This window comes from Monopterus albus, unplaced genomic scaffold, assembly GCF_001952655.1.
Source record: "Monopterus albus unplaced genomic scaffold, M_albus_1.0 scaffold100.1, whole genome shotgun sequence".
In the NCBI taxonomy this organism is placed as follows: Eukaryota; Metazoa; Chordata; class Actinopteri; order Synbranchiformes; family Synbranchidae; genus Monopterus; species Monopterus albus.
In genome coordinates, this window is record NW_018127980.1 from 338,012 (window position 1) to 359,938 (window position 21,927).

The 21,927-nt window shown below is 39.7% G+C and overlaps 1 protein-coding gene across 6 annotated transcripts in view; it reads right to left on the reverse strand.

Moving 5' to 3' along the window:
- myripb (myosin VIIA and Rab interacting protein b) overlaps nt 1–21,927 on the reverse strand; it is a 46,026-nt gene that overhangs the window by 8,276 nt on the left and 15,823 nt on the right. For 2 of the 6 annotated variants that reach the window (XM_020609574.1, XM_020609573.1), the window contains exons 2-10: nt 17,936–18,072; nt 11,550–11,630; nt 10,795–10,892; nt 10,486–10,566; nt 9,624–9,785; nt 7,081–7,249; nt 6,085–6,611; nt 4,906–5,055; nt 3,896–4,630 (exon numbers count right to left, since the gene is read on the reverse strand). In XM_020609574.1, the coding sequence (XP_020465230.1) occupies nt 3,896–4,630; nt 4,906–5,055; nt 6,085–6,611; nt 7,081–7,249; nt 9,624–9,785; nt 10,486–10,566; nt 10,795–10,892; nt 11,550–11,630; nt 17,936–18,072 (2,140 nt within the window). Of the gene's footprint in view, nt 1–1,303; nt 3,540–3,895; nt 4,631–4,905; nt 5,056–6,084; nt 6,612–7,080; nt 7,250–9,623; nt 9,786–10,485; nt 10,567–10,794; nt 10,893–11,549; nt 11,631–17,935; nt 18,073–19,394; nt 19,485–19,579; nt 19,618–21,927 lie in introns of those variants that run through there. The other 4 variants (XM_020609576.1, XM_020609577.1, XM_020609578.1 and 1 more) reach the window with 4 other exon arrangements.

A 21,927-nucleotide genomic window follows, 5' to 3' on the forward strand; every position in this document is an offset into this window, starting at 1 on the left:
TCTCCCGTAGTGTGTCCTCTCTCTCTCCCTGTACCTTTCTGCAGGTTGCCCGGGCCCTGGAGCTCTGCGTCCCTGACAAGCAGTCACCAGCCACATCAACCTGATCAGTGTTTGATTGTTGTGTCTTGTTGCTTTTCTTCTTCAGTCTCTCCTCTATCCACTCACCCCAACCAGTCGAGGCAGAAGGCCGCCCACCAAGAGCCGGGGTCTGTTGGAGGTTTCTTCCGTTAAAGGGAGTTTTTCCTCCCCACTGTCGCCAAGTGCTTGCTCAAGGGGGATTTGTTGGGTTTTCCGTATGTAATAACATTGATAACAGTAAGGTCTAGACCTTACTTTGTAAAGTGTCCTGAGATGACTTTTGTTGTGATTTGGTGCTATACAAATAAAATTTGATTTGTTTTGATTTGATTTAGCTGAGAAATTGGGAATTCAATTAGCTATTCATTTTCAAACAGGGACCAATTTCACATTAAAACATAGTATCAGAAATTGTATGCCCATTACCAAAATATACATGCTGATGAAAAATATTCAATTTTTGACCTTTAATAATTCTATTTTGTAGACGAGTTTCCAACATAGGTGACCAAAAAGTGTTCCTTAGAAGCTTAATTAAAGAATTTTGGTTTAGACAGACAAATCAGTTGGCAGAGATGTCTGAATGCTTTTGTCACTGTGTTTACTACCAGTCACTCCCAGTCCCAATTAAATGCTGTCTCAGACAAATAATTCAATGCCTTATAAAGAAAGCTCCAGTTTTTTTTTCTAATTTTGATAGATGAAAACACACAACAAGGAAAGTCCTGAAATTCAGTAATGAATGGGATCACTGGCTTTGCTTTGATCAGTGTGATCAGAGGTGTATTGATCCCTCTCAGCAAGATAGTCTGAAAGGACTTTTAGTATGTGACAGGAAGGTAGGAGTAAAAAAAAGAGATGATAGGCAGTGCTTTGGTAAAGACAAGTTACAATGCTGGGTGAAAGAGGAGAGGTAGGAAACGAAACCTATAAACACCTTTCACTGATCTGAGAGACTGAGAAGCAGAGGTGGATGTTGTGAGATATTGACTTTGGTCGATGGAGAAATGGATGTTTGTTAAGAGCCTGATGTTCTTGTCTGCTCTAAACAACCACACCATCACTGAGAAGATCAAACAGTCTGACACACACACACACGTCTTAATGCCACTGGCGCTGAAAGATAACTTGTGAGAGTGTGTGTGTGTGTGTGTATATATATATATATATATCTTTTACAGTTTAATTATATATTAAGATAAAAATACAAAGTTAGCAAGAAAAAAGAAAATATGAGTCACTTTGGAATACAAGTTCTGTGGTTTGGTAATACAATATTTAATTATCATAGTTAATAGCTGGGGTGGATTTGGGTTAGAAGCATTTTAATGAAGAGTAGGTTACAGATTCAAGGAGGGGGGGGGTCATGTCGCATTCATTTTGTGCTACACTATAGGAAAGGTCAATTACAAGCTGTGTCTGGTTAGAAGCAAAGCAGTTTTTGTGGATAAAATCTTGAGGGAAACCTGGTTCAAAGGCTCAAGACATTCATTCATTCAAGACATTATGTAAATAGCTGTATTTTTAAACATTTAAAAAAACAAAAAATAACTGTTAAACCTGTGTACCATCAAACCGCACCTACCTTATATGTTATAAAATTATTCTTTTTTTGTACACTCAGTAATGTAAATCTCAGCTCATCAAAATGTAGAAATGTGGAAGCACCACCTGAACAAATAGAAACGTGTGTATGTTCATGTATATATTTGGAACGATCATGATGTTTGTCCCTATACCTAATACTCTGTATATACATATACCACTGGTGATGTAAACAGTGTGACAGTTTTTTATTTACATTTAATAAAAAAAAAAAAATACTAGATACTTCTCAAAAGAGGGCAAATCTTGAGAAAACGAAAAACAAAGACCGAAAAGCCACAAATACACTGTCATATTTCCTCTGATGATATCACACTGAACCATCATGGTGGGTTTCAAAGGGAGCTGTAAAACCAATAGAAATAGATCACTCTAGTACATGTGTCATACACCTTCTTAGAGAAAAGCATTACTCATTGTCACCCTTACAATGAGTCTGGTTAATGACTAACATTGACCCACATGACTAAGATGTAACACAAGTACAGGAGGTGAGCTTATTAGTGTACATTATTGTGTATGCATGTGTTTTGTGTGTATCTACATGACTTTGTGTAGGTTTTGATAGTGGGTTTACTTTAAATGGGTTTGATGATGACATGGCGTAAAAAAAGAAGCAATAAACGTAGCTTTTAACTGTGGTCTTTGGGGATCATACCATCAATGTCATCACCTGAAAACAATAGAAGATTTATACTGTACAAATGCAGTCAAGTTAAAAACAAAACCGCAGCTGACCATTTCTTTTAACATGTGTCAGAAGCTGCTTTTTTTGTCACCGCTTGTTTGCAGAACTTCCTGCAGCTAATAAAATTATACATAATGAAGTAAGCTTTAGTAGCATCTTCACACAAAGTGATGATCATGGACTGGTGGCTTCTACAGTATCACTAAGCCATAGTAAGACTGAAAGGTTATGACTTATGTTTCAATGAAGCAGTGGAATGAGGTACAGAAGAGCTCAGATTCTAGCCAGAGACTCTTTGTTGATGGACAAAGGTGGAGCTGAGGATCCTGATTCAGAGAGGAAGGGGTCCTTTTCCAGCACCTAACATGAAGAATTCCCAGGCAGACAGGGCAGACTTTTTACTGGTCCTCCTCATGTGAAAAGAAGCCATGAGGACAGAGGTGGATGGTAGACGTTTTCTTTGCAGCATTAACTTTAACTCTCATTGTGGATAGCACTATTAGTGTAGCTATCTGAGCTACGAGACAAGCATACAGAACAACGCACTCAAAATCAGCATTCCATGGCTAGTACATTCATCAACTAAGGCAGCTGTTGCTAACATCAGCAAGAACAGTTTAACCGATTTTGAGCCATATTCTTAACAACTAAAACACAAAGTTCATACCAATAGCAAGCCAAGTCTGTAGGGTGAGGTCTTTGGAGTGGAATTGAGAACTTAGAACTGAGGGAAAACTGTGGTGATGGTGGTTTATATTTGCAGGCAGGGCCGTACAAACATCACTACAGGTTACTTGTTTTAAAGTGTAAATAGAGATGTCTTCAGCCAGGACGGGCGTGATATCTCATAGATCGTGATGTCTCCCTATATCATTAAATAAACTTGACATTTTTATGGGACTCATAGCAAAAGCTTCACTAATATTACTGTAGAATTGATGTGACACTGTCTACATTATTTGCAAAAAGCATGCAAGCAAGTAAATGCATTACAGTGAATTAAGTGTGAATGCATGTGTTGTCAAACTATGTGTAACATATTTGTGTGCATGTCCTCAAGCATGGCATCTAGATATCACAAGATGTGTTTACTGTCTAGCCAATATCTCCCCTGCTGCAAGGGACACAACTGATCCCTCTGCTGTTGCTCCACATCATTCAGTCCCTCCTGACACACACAGTCATAAGCACATCCACACAGAAACACAACACAGAAGCACAAAGAAGGAGGGAAAAACAAACAAACAAAAAAACAAAGTAAGCTGTGGAAACACATCAAGGGCCATAACCATACAGGACCTTCTCTTACCATTAGGAGTCTTCTTAATTGGCACAGCTATGAGTTTCCTCTAAAGACACTGTCTCAAAAATGCTGAGAGCAACTTTTTGAAAGGATTCGAGAGAACTTATGAAGCTGACTCCAGTGCTATGAATGACATCTTGTTTCATGAACCCATTAGCATTTTCTACAGCGACTGACAGGTGGCTAGAAGCCCTATATCTACTTTCTTCTCATCTCCTTACCTGGTTGTGTGACAGCACCCCCTCCTGGGAAGACGGTGAAACAACAGCTGAACTCGTGCTGGATCCACTCCTTGTACTGCATTTCGGTCTCGTTTCGTTCTCTAAATCTCTTTTATGTTGTCTCTTACTTTGTCTAGTCAGCCTTTTTTTGTCTCCTCTTTTTTTCCCCTGGCTGTCTATATTCTCTTCCAAATTTCCCACTCCTTTCTCTAACCTACTCTCCCAAACTCTTCCTTCTTCTCTCACTGAAGGACTCATTATTCTCTCACTTCTTTTCACCTCCTCTCCCTTCACTTGTTCCACTGTTTCACTCGCCCTCTGCTTTTCTACTTCTGTGGCTTTTGGCCTCAACTTCTCTTTCTGTCTGCCATTTATTTTATTTGTCTGTTTGGCTGCAGTCCACTTTGTGCACTCCTCTTCAGAAGAACTGCTGTCCTTGGTGTTGGCACAGTTTGCCAGTTGACTGACTCTGGATTGCAGATCCTCTTCTAGAGGGTTTTCAGGCCCTGAGCTGTTGGGAAAATGCTGGGTTCCCAAAGCTACTGAGCAGGGCTGAGGGGGGCTTGGGGCTGTTGAATTCAGGGCCACTGTGTCTAAGTTTACTGCCTCTGGTGTCATTACATTTAATCTGAAGGTGTTTGTTGCAGCTGTGGCCAGTGGCATAGTGTCAGGTACTGTCTGTTCCTCACTAAAACCCCTCTTCTGTAAGACGTTAAGCAGAAAACCACTGTTCTCCTTGAATGAAGAGAGAGGCAAAATAATCCAATCAAAGAGGAGAAACAATCCAAAACTATCTAAATAATATAAATATGCAATGAAAAAAACACAACTACAGAGTTGCAGAAAATATTAAGGAACATGAACTGCATTATCAAATAAAAAAATATCTTGCTGAAGAAACACGATACAATATTTTACAACCACTCATATGGATTTTTTTTTTCCCACTGTCACACTAGGAACTCCTAGTCAGATACTATTAATAACCACCTATATTTTTGATAATTTACCTGTACTAAGGGGTAGAGAGACTGTGCATGGCTCAGATCTACAGGCCTACTCTGCTCTGTGGCCAGCTCTCTCTTGCTTTTCCTGCGTCGCCGCGACCTTCTGATGGGGTCACTCTGCCTCTCCTCAGCCTCGCTGCTGTCTCCTGCCACCTAGGAACAGCAGAGGAAAGTAAAAGTATTGCACTGATGCACAGATTTAAGATTTTTGTACTTACTTCCATTTGATGACATGGGACTTTATACTTCTGCCTACATAGTTCCATTACATTCCAGAGGGAAATAATTAACTTTTTACTCCATTACATTTATCTGACAGTTATAGTTACTATTTGGTTTTCAGATAAGGAATATTTTTGGCCCCTGTTGTGTTTCTGATGTCTAGGAGAGACATTTCCCTTCTAAACTTCTTTCAAGGTTTCATGTAAATAATTGTTTGAGACTGAAATATTATCAACTAAAATATTATGCTACATGTACTGTATGTTACACACACACACAAAAGCAAAAATTAGTGAAACATCCACAAAATGAATACATACTTTAGTTGTGAAGCATAACTTGCAGCAGGTTGGGAACTGCTAGATTAAACTGTATGTTAAGTAGCTAAGTAACTAGCTCCACCTTGACTAGCTACATGTGCTGCTTACATTGCACGCTCATGCATCACTAATTACAGTTGAATATAATGTCAGTAACAGTTGCCTTTTACTTAGTTTACATATGTTTTACTGATAATAATTTTGTATTTTTTTTGTTAAATAAGATTTGAATGCAGGATGTTTACTTGAAACAAGGTATTTTTACATTATTGTACTGGTAATGTTTCCAGTATGGGTCATTCCATACAACAATATTAAAGACAATATTTACACCAGACTTTGTTACACACATATTAATTCAACTCTTTCTTTCCCTCTGCCATCAGACTCCTAAACAGCTGAGGAGTTTATTACCAGGAAATACGTCATGTACTGTCGACCTGTACTGTTTACATTCCCAGTTTGCACATGCATAATTGCACATTGACTACCGACTACTGCACATGTTGCTCCCATGCAGCATACATTCTCTTATTATATATATATTTTTTTATTATATTGCTGTCCTAACTGTGCATATGACAATAAACACTTTGACTTTGACCTTGACCTTAGAAGTTTGAATTTAAACACAAATAACCTTAGGATTAAAGTTGACATCCAGTGCCTCAGAGTGGGGTGGATATGGAGAGAGGTTCTGGTGAAGATGGTGGTGGTACAGGGGCTGGTGAAGAGGACGCAGGTGTGTGTCTGGTGGTCCTTTCTTCCTCAACGCATTGTGAGGTGGTTTACGAGGACACACGGACAGCATTGATGAGGCCTCAGAGTCTGAGTTGAGCGTCTCTGTGTTAGTGTACTGGCCAGAGGATGGTGATGTAACAGGAAGATGCTGGGTGTATGTCCACTCTGGGTCGTGCTGTGAGTCTGTGTAGTAAGTCTCATCTGACAGTTTGCACTGGAACTGTTGTAGAGCTGCACCCCAGCTGCCTTCATCGTCCCCCTCAGAGTCAGATCCCATCTCGTCATATGCTGAGACAACACCGGACTCTTTTTCCAACACACTGAACACAAGGCTTTTCCTCTTGGTTAGCAGGCTGGGCCGAGACAGCTGAGAACTGTGCAGGGCAATCCAGTTACCATCTGGGCTTTGGAGAACTGAGGATGCACCTGAATGACATACAACCAGCAAACAAGAGGTTTAGAAAAACTCTTAAGCATCTGTATGCTCTCATTAAGCCAAGCAGTTGCAACACATTAGGGTAACAGGATAAATTATTATTACAGGTAATTATTTAACACAAGACTGCAAGATTATGCTGTCTATAGAGTTTCTACTTTGTGTGAGTATGTATGCTACAGGCATATTGTGTTTTTGAGATGTCTATGTGATTTTACAATGGACTCTTGGGAGATTACATTGAACTAAAAGACCATTTAATAAACAAATGACTGCAGTTATTATAATACCTAATAGAGGCATGAATTGAAATACCTTAGTGTAAAATGTTGTGTCTCCAGTGAGCAACTTGTTCAGTTTGGACATAATATATACAGTAGATGTAATCTCACTCTCCCTCATTTTAACTTCCTCTCTGCTTTTCACTACTTAGTATTAGTCTGTGAGGGAGAAATTTACTGGAGTTGTCCAGGCGATCCATACTCTTCCAGCTGGGTAGTGATGTGGCCTTGCCCTCTCTCTTCAGAGAAGCATAGTCCTGCAAGCCACTGCTGGCTACAGCACCCTCGTCCTCTGGACCCTTCTCTGGGGAGTCATCACTGGTGAGGGAGAACGCTGACTGTGACCGCTGGAGGAACACACACATATACACACACTTTTGATACTTTATTTGAATCCACCAATAATATCAACATTTACAGAGGCAACATGTCCCTTGTAACACTTCATGGATTAAGGCAACAGCACCACACAGCCAGGCTTCCAGTTACTGCAGAAAGAGAACATAATGCATAGTGCTTTGGCTTTTGGTTTTTTTTTTGTTTTTTTTGTCAAGCCTGGAGATCGCAGCCCGCAAACAGACAATTTGTGAGCATATCCTAAGCTGCCACATATCAGTATCACCAGTCTACAATCATATTCTGGCTCATATCAGTTTATCAAAAAAGGAGTCATCCAGGTAGAGGTCAAAAACACAGCCACTCTTTAGGATTAGAACTTCATTCTGAAAAAACACCTGGGGTGTTGGGAACATTACAAAGCATGTCATAAAAAATACTAGCCCATGCTGGCATCACCAAGAATGTTTATACATAATTACGTCTTGGTAACACCTCTTTAACAGCAGCAGCTGTTAAGTCAACAATACGGTCATGCCGGGCAGTGTAGAGCCCTTTGTAAGCAATACAGCCATTTAAAATATGTGCAGCTGATTATACTGTAGTTGCAAATCAGAATGCAATATGCAGTGTGGATGGTGGTTCTCAGGCTACCACAAGCCTGTGGTCCCTGCATCCTCAGTCAAGTCTGCTCTGTTCTTGTTTTAAACTGAGGAGAACCCTTCACATAAGGATCTGTATTACATTTTCTCCATTTTAGTTGCAGTGCAGTCCAACTGCAGAGGTCTGATGTGGTCAATAGGGAGAAGGCTCTGTCTAGCTCTCAAACTGCAGGATCATCACTGTTGAGCATTTCAGTAAGATGAGTCAGCATGTATAGATCTAATCCACACTGGGGACCCCCATCTTTGTATCCCTGAAAAATAAAGTTCCAATTCTGACAACCTGAACAGGGAGAACGCTGACCATGGCTGCTGCAAAGACACACACACACACACACACACAGATAGCAACACACACATTTTACAATGACAGTTGGGTGAATAGTCTGTTTCAGAGACACTTTAGTGAAGAAGATGTTTGACAGCCTTGGAAATTTGCAGCTGACCATTATAACTATGAGGCAGTTTTTAACTTGAGTCTGAGCAGACCCTCAGACAGACTGTCAGTCAGAAAGCTCCGGAGAGATAAATGTTGCAGTGGCACAGTAGCCAGCAACAAATGAACATATAGATATGTACAACTGTGGCTGTGATTCCTACTTCTCATCAGCAGGTGGAGCCAGAGGACAATGACATAACTAGCCAGACAAGGGCAGCTCTACAAGTTTCTCTTCATGCAGTTACCCCAGAACCATAAATATCTTTAGAATGAAAGAATGATTGGGTGTTTGCAGACAGCTGTTAAACAGAGCCCGTCCCATGGCGAGCTGAGCCGCTGAGAAGAATCCCTTCGTATTTCAGAAACTTTGATCTTTGCTGAGCAAAACAGTGGGAAGCAGAACAAGAGGGCCTGGGGAGCACAGCTTTGATGCTTTGCTCAAACACAGAACAATGACTAATCTCCACGAGTCCCTGCTAATTAGCAACGTGTAAACCACTGCCACGTGTGTGTGTCTAATACCCATGTGTATGAGTTCCTGTGTGCACTTTATATCTACGTGCCTGTATAAGCAATGTGTCGTTTCCATATTGTGTGTACTTCCATAAGAACGGGCACATTTACTGAAACTATGAGTCTCTTTTCTTCTCATTTGCTTTTAATGTATCAGTCAAAATTATTGGGTCAAATAACAATGGTTTTTATGCTTAGCTTTTATTTAAAGAGAAATCCACTGTAAAACTCTTCAAAACAGTGAAAAAAGTGCCATTAGATTGTGATTATATTATACAGTGAGACTACTATACAGTGTGTTTTTCTACTTCCGAAGAGAGCATAAAACTCAGTGACACATTATCTTTCTTAAATTGGTTTTAAGCGTCCCCTTGAAAAATATGATGTTAACATCAATGAGTCAAGTGAGACTCATGACTTTCATTACAACAACTGTAAGATCCCCCAAAGAAAACCACTAGACAAAGAAAGACACCAAAATACAATGCTAGGTAGGACCATGCCAACAACCTCACCTGTGCTACCTTTCTGCCAAATGCAGCTTTCCTGTCTTTAGCATTACTGGCAAACACACTGAGGGAATGGCCAGTCCACATACCAAATCAGAGGAACATCATACAATATGTGATGTGAAGCGAGGAATGTAGTGTAAACAGGAAACACTAAACCACACAGTGCAAAAAACTCAGTGACAGGCTTGTTGTGTTTTGGCTTTACTGTACTGGGTTGGCTTTTGTTGCATGATTGGTTTGAATACTGGCAGACACTGACCCAGAGGGAGTAGGAGGTCGCGAGGGGATCCTGTGGTCCCTGTGAAGAAGCGTGAGGTTGAGATGGCGAGGGCAGCTCACTGTGCTGGATCAGGGACTGAGGTTGAGACCAGACAAAGTCATACTCTCTGTGCATCTCTGAACGCTTCCTCCTCTGGATTATCTTATTAGGAAGAGGAAGAAAGTAAAGGAAGACAAAAATTAGAGAGCTGGGAAGTACAGTATATAAGCAAATTGCAAGCTCTATTTAAATAAGAAATAAATGCTAATTGAAAAATAAAAATACAATCCCATCACAGAATATAACATTTAGCAATGAATAATTTGTTACAATGACACTGAAATAATGCAGTTGCCATTTGAATTTTCATGTCGTTATGTACCAACAACCTTAAAGTGGATGAAAAATAGTTTTAATTTCATTTTCAAGACACCATGGCCAACAAATGTTAACTAAAACTCAAAAGGATGAGTAAAAACTGTGTCCTCATTTATGCTATAACTGTGGATTACAATATATAAATAACATTAAAGTAGCTGTCATTTGAATTTTAACATACTGGTACAAACTAACATCATTTTCAGAGAATATGTCCATTTCTCAAACAATACTGTTAGGTTTATTTAAAAAAGACCTTTAATTTTCTGTTTGTGTGCCATCTCTCTACCCAAATTTACATGCAATTGATTATGGTTAAGATGATAACTGTTTACTGATTTGTCAAAGTGAAGACAGAGGTGGCACCTTGCTTTATGTATGACATACTGTATGTCATTTTCCAGTGTGCATTCACGTTTGAATCCGATTTACTACTAACGAAAAGTAAACATGCGAAAATACAATGCTTTCTTGATCAACCTACCTTTTGTACAATGGTTGTGGCAAGTTCCTCTATGAGCTCTTCTTTGTGGTCACGCAGATACCGAGCCTCATTCTGCTTCTCCTGCACACACAGACACACACATATACATTCTGTTCAAAGTGACTGGGAATTACCTGATACTGATGCCATGAGCGAGGCAAGAGAAGAGGTAAATGGCTGTGACTGAGAAAGTGGGCATAGAAAGGAAGAGAATGTACAGCAGAGGGGATGTTAAAAGGCACATAAAGGAAAAGAGATGAGGGCAATGGAGAGAGACAAAGGTAGAAGAGGAACAGAGGGATGTCTCACCAAGCTGTCACTGAACTCCTCTGCCTTAGCGATGGCCTCCTCTATGGCCTCCTCAGCAACACGCAGGGCGACTGTGAGTGTCTCTGCCATACTGTGTCCTGACAGCACATACGTAGGGATGGATCATACAAAGGCATCTGTGAGGCGTGCATATACCCATGTGGTGGATTTACAGACTTCCTTAAATCCCTAATTCCTACTTCTACTGCACCTTGAGAGTGTTTGTGGGCATTTCAAAAGCTGGCATTATTTCAAAGGCAGATCTTAATCACTGCACAAACACTTCATAATTACTGACAAATTATTTTATTGGGTTTACTGTGTCATTATAGTGGGGTCATTTAGTTGTTTGTGTGCACACGTACGTGTGAGAAGGCATTTCAGGGGTTTTATGAGTATCTATGGATTTATATTTGTTTGTAAATTTTAATGTGTGTGCAGTCAAATGTTTAAAAGAGAACCATCTCCGTGTGTGTGCAATTCATTTTAGTGTGTGCCACTGATTTCCCACAGGCCCATTACAAAAAAGTCTCAATTTGTCAGGGCAACAATTAATGGGCAATAAACATAAAAGCTCAACCTTTTAAAGAGATGGTGGAGAAGGAAGGACAAAAGAGGAAAAAAAATCAATATGGCTAACACAGCAGGCAACAAAGAACTGTAAAGTGGAAATGATAATGTTGATTGTAACACTGGCTGGAATTAACCACCTGCACTGCCTTCAAACGCTGCACATTCATCACCACATCTCTCACCTTCACTCTGTCTGTAGAAAGCCGAGTCACTGCCACAGACGCTGCCATTGTTCTCGTTGCTTCCCTCGGGAACACTGCTCTCTAAACGAGACAAAGACAGAAGAAGTTGTCATATAAAAGCCTTCAAACAGAACTACCACAGAAATGTTAATATTCTGCTCATATCATGCAACATAATAATGTAGCTACACAGTTTCCTTTCCGCCTATCCCACATTACAAGTAGGGTACAATACACACAATACAACTACACCCCTTTTTGTACTCTTGTCTACTGTATTCCCACCTATTTTGTCATCTTGCCAATTGTATCATTTTGTCTATTGTGCATGCATGGTGCTTTTCCCTATTATGCCAAAATGACACTTGAAAGAAAATGACAATTTATCAATTCATCGGATAATTTCCCTTGCCTTTCAAACAAATCACACTGGCGCTTAAAAACAGCCATATTCTCAGTGCACGTAGTCATCACAGTGTAGTGTATTGTTGTATGTTTTCTTTATAGCTCATCCAGGCCAAGTCTCTTGTGAGTTTGCGCTATATTTGTATAGGTATCTTTTTCAAGCCAAATCCAAAATCTAGAGTTACAGCAAAAGGGACACTCATGTGAAATTTAGTTATATAACTCTGACAGGTCTTCTTTAAAGGCATGAGGTGAAGAGAGGAGACAGTGAAAACCCAGAGAAGATGTAGTGGTTACAAGAGCCCCGCCTTCAAAACCACATTTTCCCTTTGAGGCCCATTAATCCCTTTTAGATATTTCTCTTGTGGTTTCCATTTACTGTGGCCTTTTCATCAGTCTAGCTGGAAAAATGAATTGCACTTCAACATGTAGCTTATTAAGGAGAGAAAGTGTCAGACAGAAATGGTCAGAATGCCAAGGTCAAATAGAAAACTATTGGGGAAAAAAGGAAGTAAGTCCTCTGACTGACCACGCTCCAGGTACATTTCCATCTCATCCCCATCACCATAGCCCATACCCGGTCTCAGACACAGATCCAGACACAAGGGCATGCTGGCTTCAGTTCCATCTCTAGTCCTCACTTGAGCTCATTTCCATCCACTAAATGGAGCCAAAACCAAACCAAACCCAAACCTCGGCCTGGTTCCAAAGCTTCAGCCTTGGCTGCTGACAAAACACAAGCACAGACAAGCAGTGTCTGCCTCTGCCACTAGTTAACGAACATTCTGTTGCCGCTCCTGCCAGGCAGGCTGCAGTCTCCGGCTGAACACACAAAGATAGTTGAATGCTTCCTTTAGTTTGGTGCGAGCCTGGCTTCAGAGCCACTCGCTGATCTCCCCCATAGCTAACTGTAGCACTACAGTACCAGCAAAACAGCTCACCATTATAAAGCCATCACTCTTCCACACCCTAGTGCTGCTATTGCATGCAGACTTGCTACTGTTTCTCCCACAAATGTACATACATATATTTAGCAAAATAACAGCATACTTCTTAAAATGATTTCAGCATGCAACACAAGAAAGAATGAAGCCAAACAAACAAGCAAAAAAAAGCTGGCCTCTTCTTCTTTTTCCCTTGCCTGCTGCATTAACAGTCAGCTGTCAGATATTTTATACTACTTCAGCTTTCCTGCAAGGCAAAAAGCTGTTTGTCAAAGCCCTGCAACATTTTAGAGCCTATAAGCCAGAAGTCCCAAACTCTTACATTACCTGACTTAGAGCTCAGTGAAGAAGGACAATGTTTGATGCATCCAATTTGAGAAGCGTACCCATGCATGAACCATTTACAGAGCCAGTCCTCCCACTTGCAGCATGGTGTAACAAGTCCCCCCAAAACCATTACATGCTCCACCCGTCCTTCACTCCTAGAGCTGACTCACACTGACTGAAACAGCATTCAAGAGTGTTGTACTGTTCTCGCATGGTTAGATGTGAATTAGAGTCTCTGGCAGCGTGAAAGGGGACAATAGGTGAGGAAATTACCTGCGGCAGCTCAGGACAATGTAGACACAAAAGGACTGCTGTCAGAGAAAGTGAGCTGCTTTGCAAGAATTGTACAGTCATTCAGGTGGGCGGTTAAGAAAAGCTGAAGCACAAATGTACAGCTTAAAAACATATTACCATTTTCAGTACCTCTACAAAGTTCATAGTCCACATATAGCAAATAACTTACACACTGAGCAGACTCAGAGCCACAGTAGCATTTATTTGAAGTCATGCTTCTCAAAACCAAGTTACATTAATCTTATATACTTGGTCTTTCATTCTTTAACTGTTTTACTCTTCATCATCTCCTGAGCGTAATATCTGGCTTCATAGTTGCTAACTGCTCTACCATGTTCACCAGCTAGTTGATAACTTTTTCTCTCAGCCAGTGTTTTGTGCTGGACAGGTAGTGTACACAGTGACGTTCAGAAATTGTTTGCTAAAAACAGCCAAACAGTTAAATCTCAACTTTGATGAGTAGTGACACTTGTGTACGAGTTGTGGGGATCTACAGATATTTCTCTGTGTGTTTTCTACTATGAGTGAGTCTTTTCAAATCACTCATTTGAACTAGTGTTAATCTAAAAATATTGATTACAACTGCTAAAGAACTCAATGCTTCTGTCATTGATCAAATGCAAAAATCATATCATATGATAAATCATATATAAAACAAGGCAGCGGTGATACACAACAGAGTGATGTTGTCATCACTGACTGGTCATGAACGGCACTACAGCCTTATCAATATAGAGGTGATGGAAGATCTGTGTGTGTTCACGTGTCTCAGTCGAATACGTTCCTCCAGACGTCCAACCATGGTATTTTCTCTCGATGACCATCATCTCACCTTACAGTAGCTCCTCACCCTGGCAATTCCACCACTTAGGAGAGCCAAGGAGGAAATGGCTCGATATCGCCATGGTAACTGTTCCAATGACAGCGGTGGCCTGCATCTGTGAAGGCGTCTGAGTGAGTGCGCACGTCTTTATTAGACTGTGTGGTTAAATTTTTTAAAGAACCATCATTCTGGTGTTCTGAGGATATTTTAGCTGGTGCTCAGGTTTTTGAGGGTTAGTTATAAGGTACTTAAAGTAATTATGTAATCTTGTCATTTCTTCTTAAAAATGTTTGAAAAACATCTGAAGACCTATTTAAACACTTAAAAGTATTATATTCAGTATTATTATTATTTTATGTTCTGTTGAGGGACATGTACTTACAGTATATAATGCCTCTGAGATTAAAATAAATGTTCTTCCAGTGTTTCACAGGCACTTATTTAACCTTGTGCATTTAATACTGCAGCTAGATGAAAAACAAAATATAAACATATACATCTTGCGGTTTCAAAATTGTACCTCACTGTCCTTCCAGAGCTCAAGCATCTGCTATTCCACATTACAACATGAGACTGATGTGGACATGGTTTAATAAGGTGGACTGAAGTGACAGTTTGATGCAACAGGAATCAGAAAATTCTATTGTTCTGTTAAAAAAAATGTCAGTATCTGAACCTTTGTAAATTGCACATTTAAATAAACATTCCTGAAGTGCAGCTGCAGCAGCAGCAGTAGGGGGAGGACGAAGGAGAGTCCAGACGGTTTTCTTTCAATTACAATGCGGCATCTGGCAGCACACAGTCTCATAAACGTCCTCAGAACAACAGCTGACTCGACAGGATGTCTGTTTACATCACAAGAGGCTGGGCGGTGGTGGAAAGTAAACAGACCTGCTCTCAGTTGATTTGTCTCTTTAATATGGGAGATAAGACTTTTTCTCACCTTTGGTAGAGATGATGCCAATGTAATTTAAATTTGACATAAAGATAAAGTACAAGTGAAATGGAAGAGGGTGTTATAGAACAAAACAGTAATCTTTTAAAATTATAACTGCAGCATTCACAAGCTGCTCATGCGTGTATACAGACAAGAATTGGTCCCAGGGCAAACACGGCCTTTAAAGTTCAAACAGTGGAAGTGGAATGTGAAAAGATAGAACAAAATGTCTAATAATCAGCAGTTGCTTTGAGTAGTTAATTGTTAGTTTTATAATGCCTGCCTTTGACTGGGAAGATCTTTGTAAAGCATGAAATTGTACAACAACAATGCTCCAGGTAACAAGCAAGATGTAAAAAATATTCATGTAGCCAGCAGTGGAAGGAAAATGAGAGTAGCACACAAGCCCAGGCATAAAACAAAATCTATTTAGCCAAAAGCTCAACAAATAAATATCAGTGTTGGACTGATTGGCACCATTTGCTTCCGTTTCCACCAGGAAGAAACAAGTGTGGGATGTAAGTTATATTACAACTCAAAATGTTATGTATGTAAAATAGTGTAAAATAATTACTATTTCCCAAAATGCCCCTAAAAATCAGAGTGCAGCTGCATACTGTACAGAGTAAGTCAAGACTAACTGCAAAAGGTCAGAGTTTTCAGTTAACCCTCTAGATTCTACACACACCCATTAATGTGTATGTCAGGTGAACACAAACAGAAATTTGCATCTTTGACACCAATGTGGTCCGAGCCCTGCAGTTGTTTGCTTTTGAGAGCAGAACCTCTGCAGGGGGCTTGTGTTTAAAATCCCTCCAGACACAGCACTGTACTCTGAGTCACCAAGCTCTCGGCTCAAAGAACAGAGACAACAGAAAAGATCCCAAAAGTGACAATACATCCATGGGTGTCTGAAATAACTGAGCCATAATACTGTAGAGATGTCTCCTTCAAATGCTGTAGAAATGCCTAAAACGAGGACAACTCTCTTGAAAGGCCAGGTGAACCCTTGTGTTTCGTTGCTACAGTAGAAGAGCAGCAAGGTCACTGTTGGTGTTGTCCTGGCACTGACTCACTGGCTTAGCTGTAGTTCAGTGTTGAAGGTCAAGACAGTTTTTGTAACCACTCACTGGACAGAAATGGATCAGACCAGCTGTGGTGCACAGTGATCCCACTGCTTGATGAAAAGTATTTGGCCTGCACGATTATCACTTCTTATTCTATTTTCTCAATATAACCACAGTTTCAAAACAATTCTGGTCCTAGTTTTCATGAAAGCATTTGTTTTCATTTAGCTGTGCTGCATCCATCAGATATAAAAAAAAAAATTGGAAGGGCTCCACAACTAAGAAAAAAAAGAAAAAGATAAAAGTAAATGAACTGGAGAGTCATAATCTGACCTTTGCTTCAAATGTTATCAGCCCTTTATATGGCCGTTATTAGTTGTCATCATTTCCATAATTATAGTAGCAGGCCAGAAGCACATTCTCTAGCAACTGTAGTAATTATGACAGGAGCAAAAAGTGAGGTGACGTAAATGGCATCGTACGGAGAGTGTAGAGAGGAGATCGGGCTGGGTGGGTGGGACAGCGGAGTTTCAAAGGGGAGACAGCCGTTGGATTCCTTTTTCAAACTGATAGCCAGTGTACCTATTTTAATTCAAAACATAATCTACTGTATCGACAGTGTGGCTCACCGGGACCCAGCAGGTCTCAGAGGCCCATGTGGGAGGGGTTTTGATGGCTGCATTAATGTTGCCTATAAATTATATCATGCCATTTTAAAGCTGAGCCTAAGTTGTGACCGCTAATGTGATAGCTCGGTATCTAATCTTCTGATCATGTGTATAACACTCATGGTTTTGAATCATAGCCTGTGTTTAGTCTTGTCATCACTGTGAAGAAGTCCAGCACATAACACACAACAAAAACTACAACATGTCATTTTTACAACTTAAATTTTCTAAGCATTTAACAAACACAATATAATAAACATTAAGACTGGTTTACATAATATAAGCTCTTTTTCTTGGAGCAGAATAAACCGAGCATTATGATGAAATAACAGTTTGTTAGCGAGCAACATCTTCATCTAATTGAATTTTTTTTCGTTTAACTGCTTATTTACAGTAAAATGTCAAGATATTCTGCTCAACTGAATATAATCATGATAATCTATTGCTGTAATATACTTGTCGAGACACTCGACATATCTAATTATTTGCTACCAAAGACACACTAAATGGAAACAAATGATACCATAACTTGGAGAAATATTTCATAACTGCCAATAAAGGTTTTACTGAACAAGCCAATAATATCTGACTGAATCTTTAACAAACAGCATTATAAGACAACTGCATTAAAGCCACATCAGTGCTTAACTGTTTATGTTGTATCTACTATTTTTTAAGTATTTAATTATACCTTTTATTGTTTTCTGTATTGTCTGGAACATAGGAGCACTAGAAAAAGCAAGTTCACATCACATCTACAGATGTAACAACAAAAAAAAGAGTTATTTTTAATTTGCAGATGTGGCGTTTTTTATCGCAAATCACGTAAACAGTGTTATGGCAAAAAGATAAAAATAAACTGCAAAAGAATGACAACTGCACAGTGATCATACTGTTAAAAAGGTGAATGGATGAAGTTACCTGGGAGATCAGAGAGGGCCCCTCTTTCAATAATGTGCTTTGTGTACAGAGTCTTCAGAACTTTGGCGCTGCCGAACCTCTTGAAACGAATCTTTACATTGTTGTAATACCATTCGAGGGACTGTGTTCTCAAAATCCTGCAGACAAGAGAGAGAGAAGGAAAGGAGGGGAAAAGAAAAACAAAAGACACTGAGTCAAAAAGAACAGATGGCAAAGAAACTGGCATCAATCAGATTTAATTATACAGCAGGACTATAACTTTAGGTTCAAGCCAAGATTTCCATTAAATTCTGCTTTTATTGAACATCGTTTATTTATTAGTGTTTTTCTCTCCCTCTGGGCCTGAGGAAGAGGGCACAAAAATGAACCTTGATGAGAAATGCAGCGCTGAGGAGGCAGAAAATAAATCATGTCCACCTGTATTCTGAAATGAGCTGGAGCCACAGGGAGTGACAGACTGAAGGAAAGGTGAGTGCAGCAGGGGTATGATGGAGATATTATATCTGAGTGGAACTTGAATTTCAAATTAAACTGTTTATTTAAGCAGCGTGCAAGGTCCCACCCTCAAAAGCAAAAATTAAGATATAATTGACTGCTTGCTGATCCCAACACCCTTGGTTTGTTGCTTTGCCTGAAATAATTATTTGCATTATTCATATTTTCAAGGTGTGTGGTTCACTTTTAATGTTACATGAGAAACTGCACTGAGACATCGGATCAGAAACCAGGAGAATAATGTGCCTGAACACAGGTGAACCCAAACAATCCAAAGTAGGAGTTCAATAGAGAAACAAGCTGACAGGAAAACAGGAAAGAATGCCACAGCCACTTCTCTGTGGACAATCTGGCATGGAGTGAATGCTAGCTACTGGCTGAAATACTGAGTGGTGGATAACACAGATAAAATGCAGGCGAATGAGGGTAAAGCTGGGTGGAGCAGGGAGAATAGTGACAAAACAAGGGGATGGGTCTAAAATTACAGGGAAATCATGTGGTGGAAAAAAACAGGAAGACTGGTTCTAAAATGTTTTAATGCCAAGTATCCCTCTCATTCCAGCCCCATGCACCTCACCATGTTGATAAGTCCAAAGCTTTACAGGCCTGCTGTGTCTAGCTAAACTTCCTAGGCTATGACATGGGAGTTACTGCACAGTAGTCACAGTCAGTTGTAGAGCCTATTTATAGTCTGAAGATGAATGAAGCATGATATTGCTTCCCCAGGGTGATCTGATCTAAAAAAAAAAGAAGAAAAGAGGCAGAGGAAGAAGAAGAAGAAAAGGAGCAGATAAGCAGAAGCTTTCAAGCAATGGTTGCACTGCTGCTTAAACTTCTGCGAATAGATGTTCCATAATGAGGCCGGGAGATTCCTTGATGCCCAGCTGCTACACCAATAAGTAAGAAGGATTCTTATGGTCTTCTGACACTGGGTCTTCGCTTCCTCCATCATTTCTTCACTTGCCTTAGCTCAGCTCTGCATGGAGGTTTGCGGTCCAGTGCCTCTTTTTTTAAAATCTTCTCCTCTGCTTTCTGGCCTCTGTGTCCTATAAACCTCAGAGGATTGATATGCACATCTTGAGGAGGTCTAAATAAAGAATATGTAAGAAGAATTTGAAGTGCAATGGTTTTACTGAGTTTCCACCTTACCTGGCAGAGGGAGCTATTACCATAATTGACTTTTCTGAGCCTTCCAATGAATTGGTTCAGCTTCTGTTGAAGCTGCTGTAGAGATGGGAGAGAAGTGCAAAAGGAGAATGAGTATAGTCAGCGGTTGCTGACTATACCATACATTACATTGTAATGTATACCTACATTAAGTAGTGTATATCTTATTCTCTGAGGACTCGCAGAGCCACTGTTCTTGTTAATAGAAGAAAATAAGACAAAAAACCTGACTGTTCTCAGCTCAGATCAAAATGCCTGCTGTTTAGCAACTTGCAAAAGAACCACAAGGCTTATGACAGAAAGCTAAAGCCCTTGAGTTGTGAGGTCTTAATGAATGAACAAGTGAAGGAGCTATGTCTACAAACAGCATTGTTTTCTTTATATTAACACAATGGGTAAGAGCTTTCTGCACACATGTAAAATCAGATTGTTTATGGAGGAAAAAGAGATGAATTAGAAACTGAAGAGACACCAACTCAAAACTAAAGAGATTCAGTTGATATAGTATCTGTAGGTTTTGGGATACTAACTCTTTAGCAGTCACCAGTTCACCTGTGCATAGCAACTATAAATCCATACAAAAAATAGTAATCAGCTAAATTTGACCATACTTTATGAATTTACAAATCCATGAAGAAAAAATGCTCACAAGTCTTGGGACAGTCCTGAGCACCAACCCCAGAGGTTGTGATGATTCAGTGCCTTCCACAATGACACTTAAGTAGGATGCAAGCTACATGTATGGTGTGGAATCATATTTGGCCCTATTTGCTAAAAGAAACATTACCATAACACTATTCTGCTTTGCTGTTTCTGAGCTGTTACACAAGTACAATATGTAAACTGCAACCCAAATATGTTGGCAGCAGCTGAAGATGGGCTTGGCATTAACAACAGTAGTGTACAATAGGGAAAGGATCTTAATATTGATTATTATTTGTTATGAGGACTAGGAGAAAATCTAACAATAATTTATGGCCTTTCATCCTCATATTTTCCACTTCCTCAAAAATAAATAAATAAATCTCTAACTTGAAAAGGCCAAAATAAAGATGAGTGGGTGTGCATTACCAGCACAACACATTATGTTCACTTCCTGTGTGAGATTACTAATTGTGCAGGTGTGTAAGTTGCCATGTACTATATAATAAATACTGCTTTGTATATTTAATGAAGATATTCTTTCTGAGCTATTCTGTCTGTGTTGCTACACTGCAGCACTAAAAATTCTCTTCTAGTGTTGTCAGAATAGGTCAAGGTACAATGAACAAGGCTGTAGGTCAACTGCCAAAAAGCCCATGAGATTTTCAGCAAGCCTGGGCACAGCCTCCCTAAACAGTGTCTGCTTTGAAGGAGGCACAAAAGCAACTCTCACACAGCAGCAGTTCCCCACACCTTTCCAGAAAGCAACAGGAATACTGATTACCTGCCTGCGCCTGTAATTAACGTCCAGATACCGTATGCAGGAAAGTGAATACAAAAAAAGCTCATCTTGTATAACAAGGCAGTTAGAGATGCACCTGTGTCCGTGCACACCCTCTTCTTTTCTAGCGTTCCTTCTACCTTCTTTTGTCTCATTTATTATTTTAGTTCTGCCTTTTTATTTTATGTGGTTCTTTGTGTTTCTATTTAACACACTTATGTACTCAGTATAAGAACAAGTGTTTCGAGCAAAATGAGAAGGCTCTACAGAAAACACAGAGTGTCTGTTTGCACTATATATACAGCCTCTTCCTTTCAGAACAAACTTCTGTTACTGGATACACATCTGTGTGCGCCGTGTTCCACAGAAGTTTACATTTATACAATTTTAGTTGTGCTTCTGTTATACTGCAGCATTTATCCAGGTCAGCGTTGTACTGCAGGTTCACGGTAAGGTATTCTGCTATGTTCACTTCACTTACTATACCTGTGACTTTAAAATGACTAAATTTAGGAGCAGCACAGCTCCAGGCAGCGGTCAAGCAATTTTTTCTGCCATCTCTTCCTCCTACTAGCTGTTACTTTCAAGACCTAAAACTGCCATCTTTGCTCTCTGTGTTTCTCTTATTGTTCTGCTCTTCTCTCAGACCTTCACCATCCATGTTGTGGCACATTATGGAAAATTGGAAATGAACTGTATGAAGACAAAGTGCAACACAGTGAACGGTGAAACAATTAAACACTGCACAGATTGAAATATACACAGCTCAAAAAAAATTATTAAAGGAACAATTAAATCACACATCTAATCTTGATAAATGACTTATTTAAGTTTAAAACTTTTACTAATGTACATTGTAATTTACTGACATGGATTCAGAATACAGTTACTAGTTAAAAAATTCTTT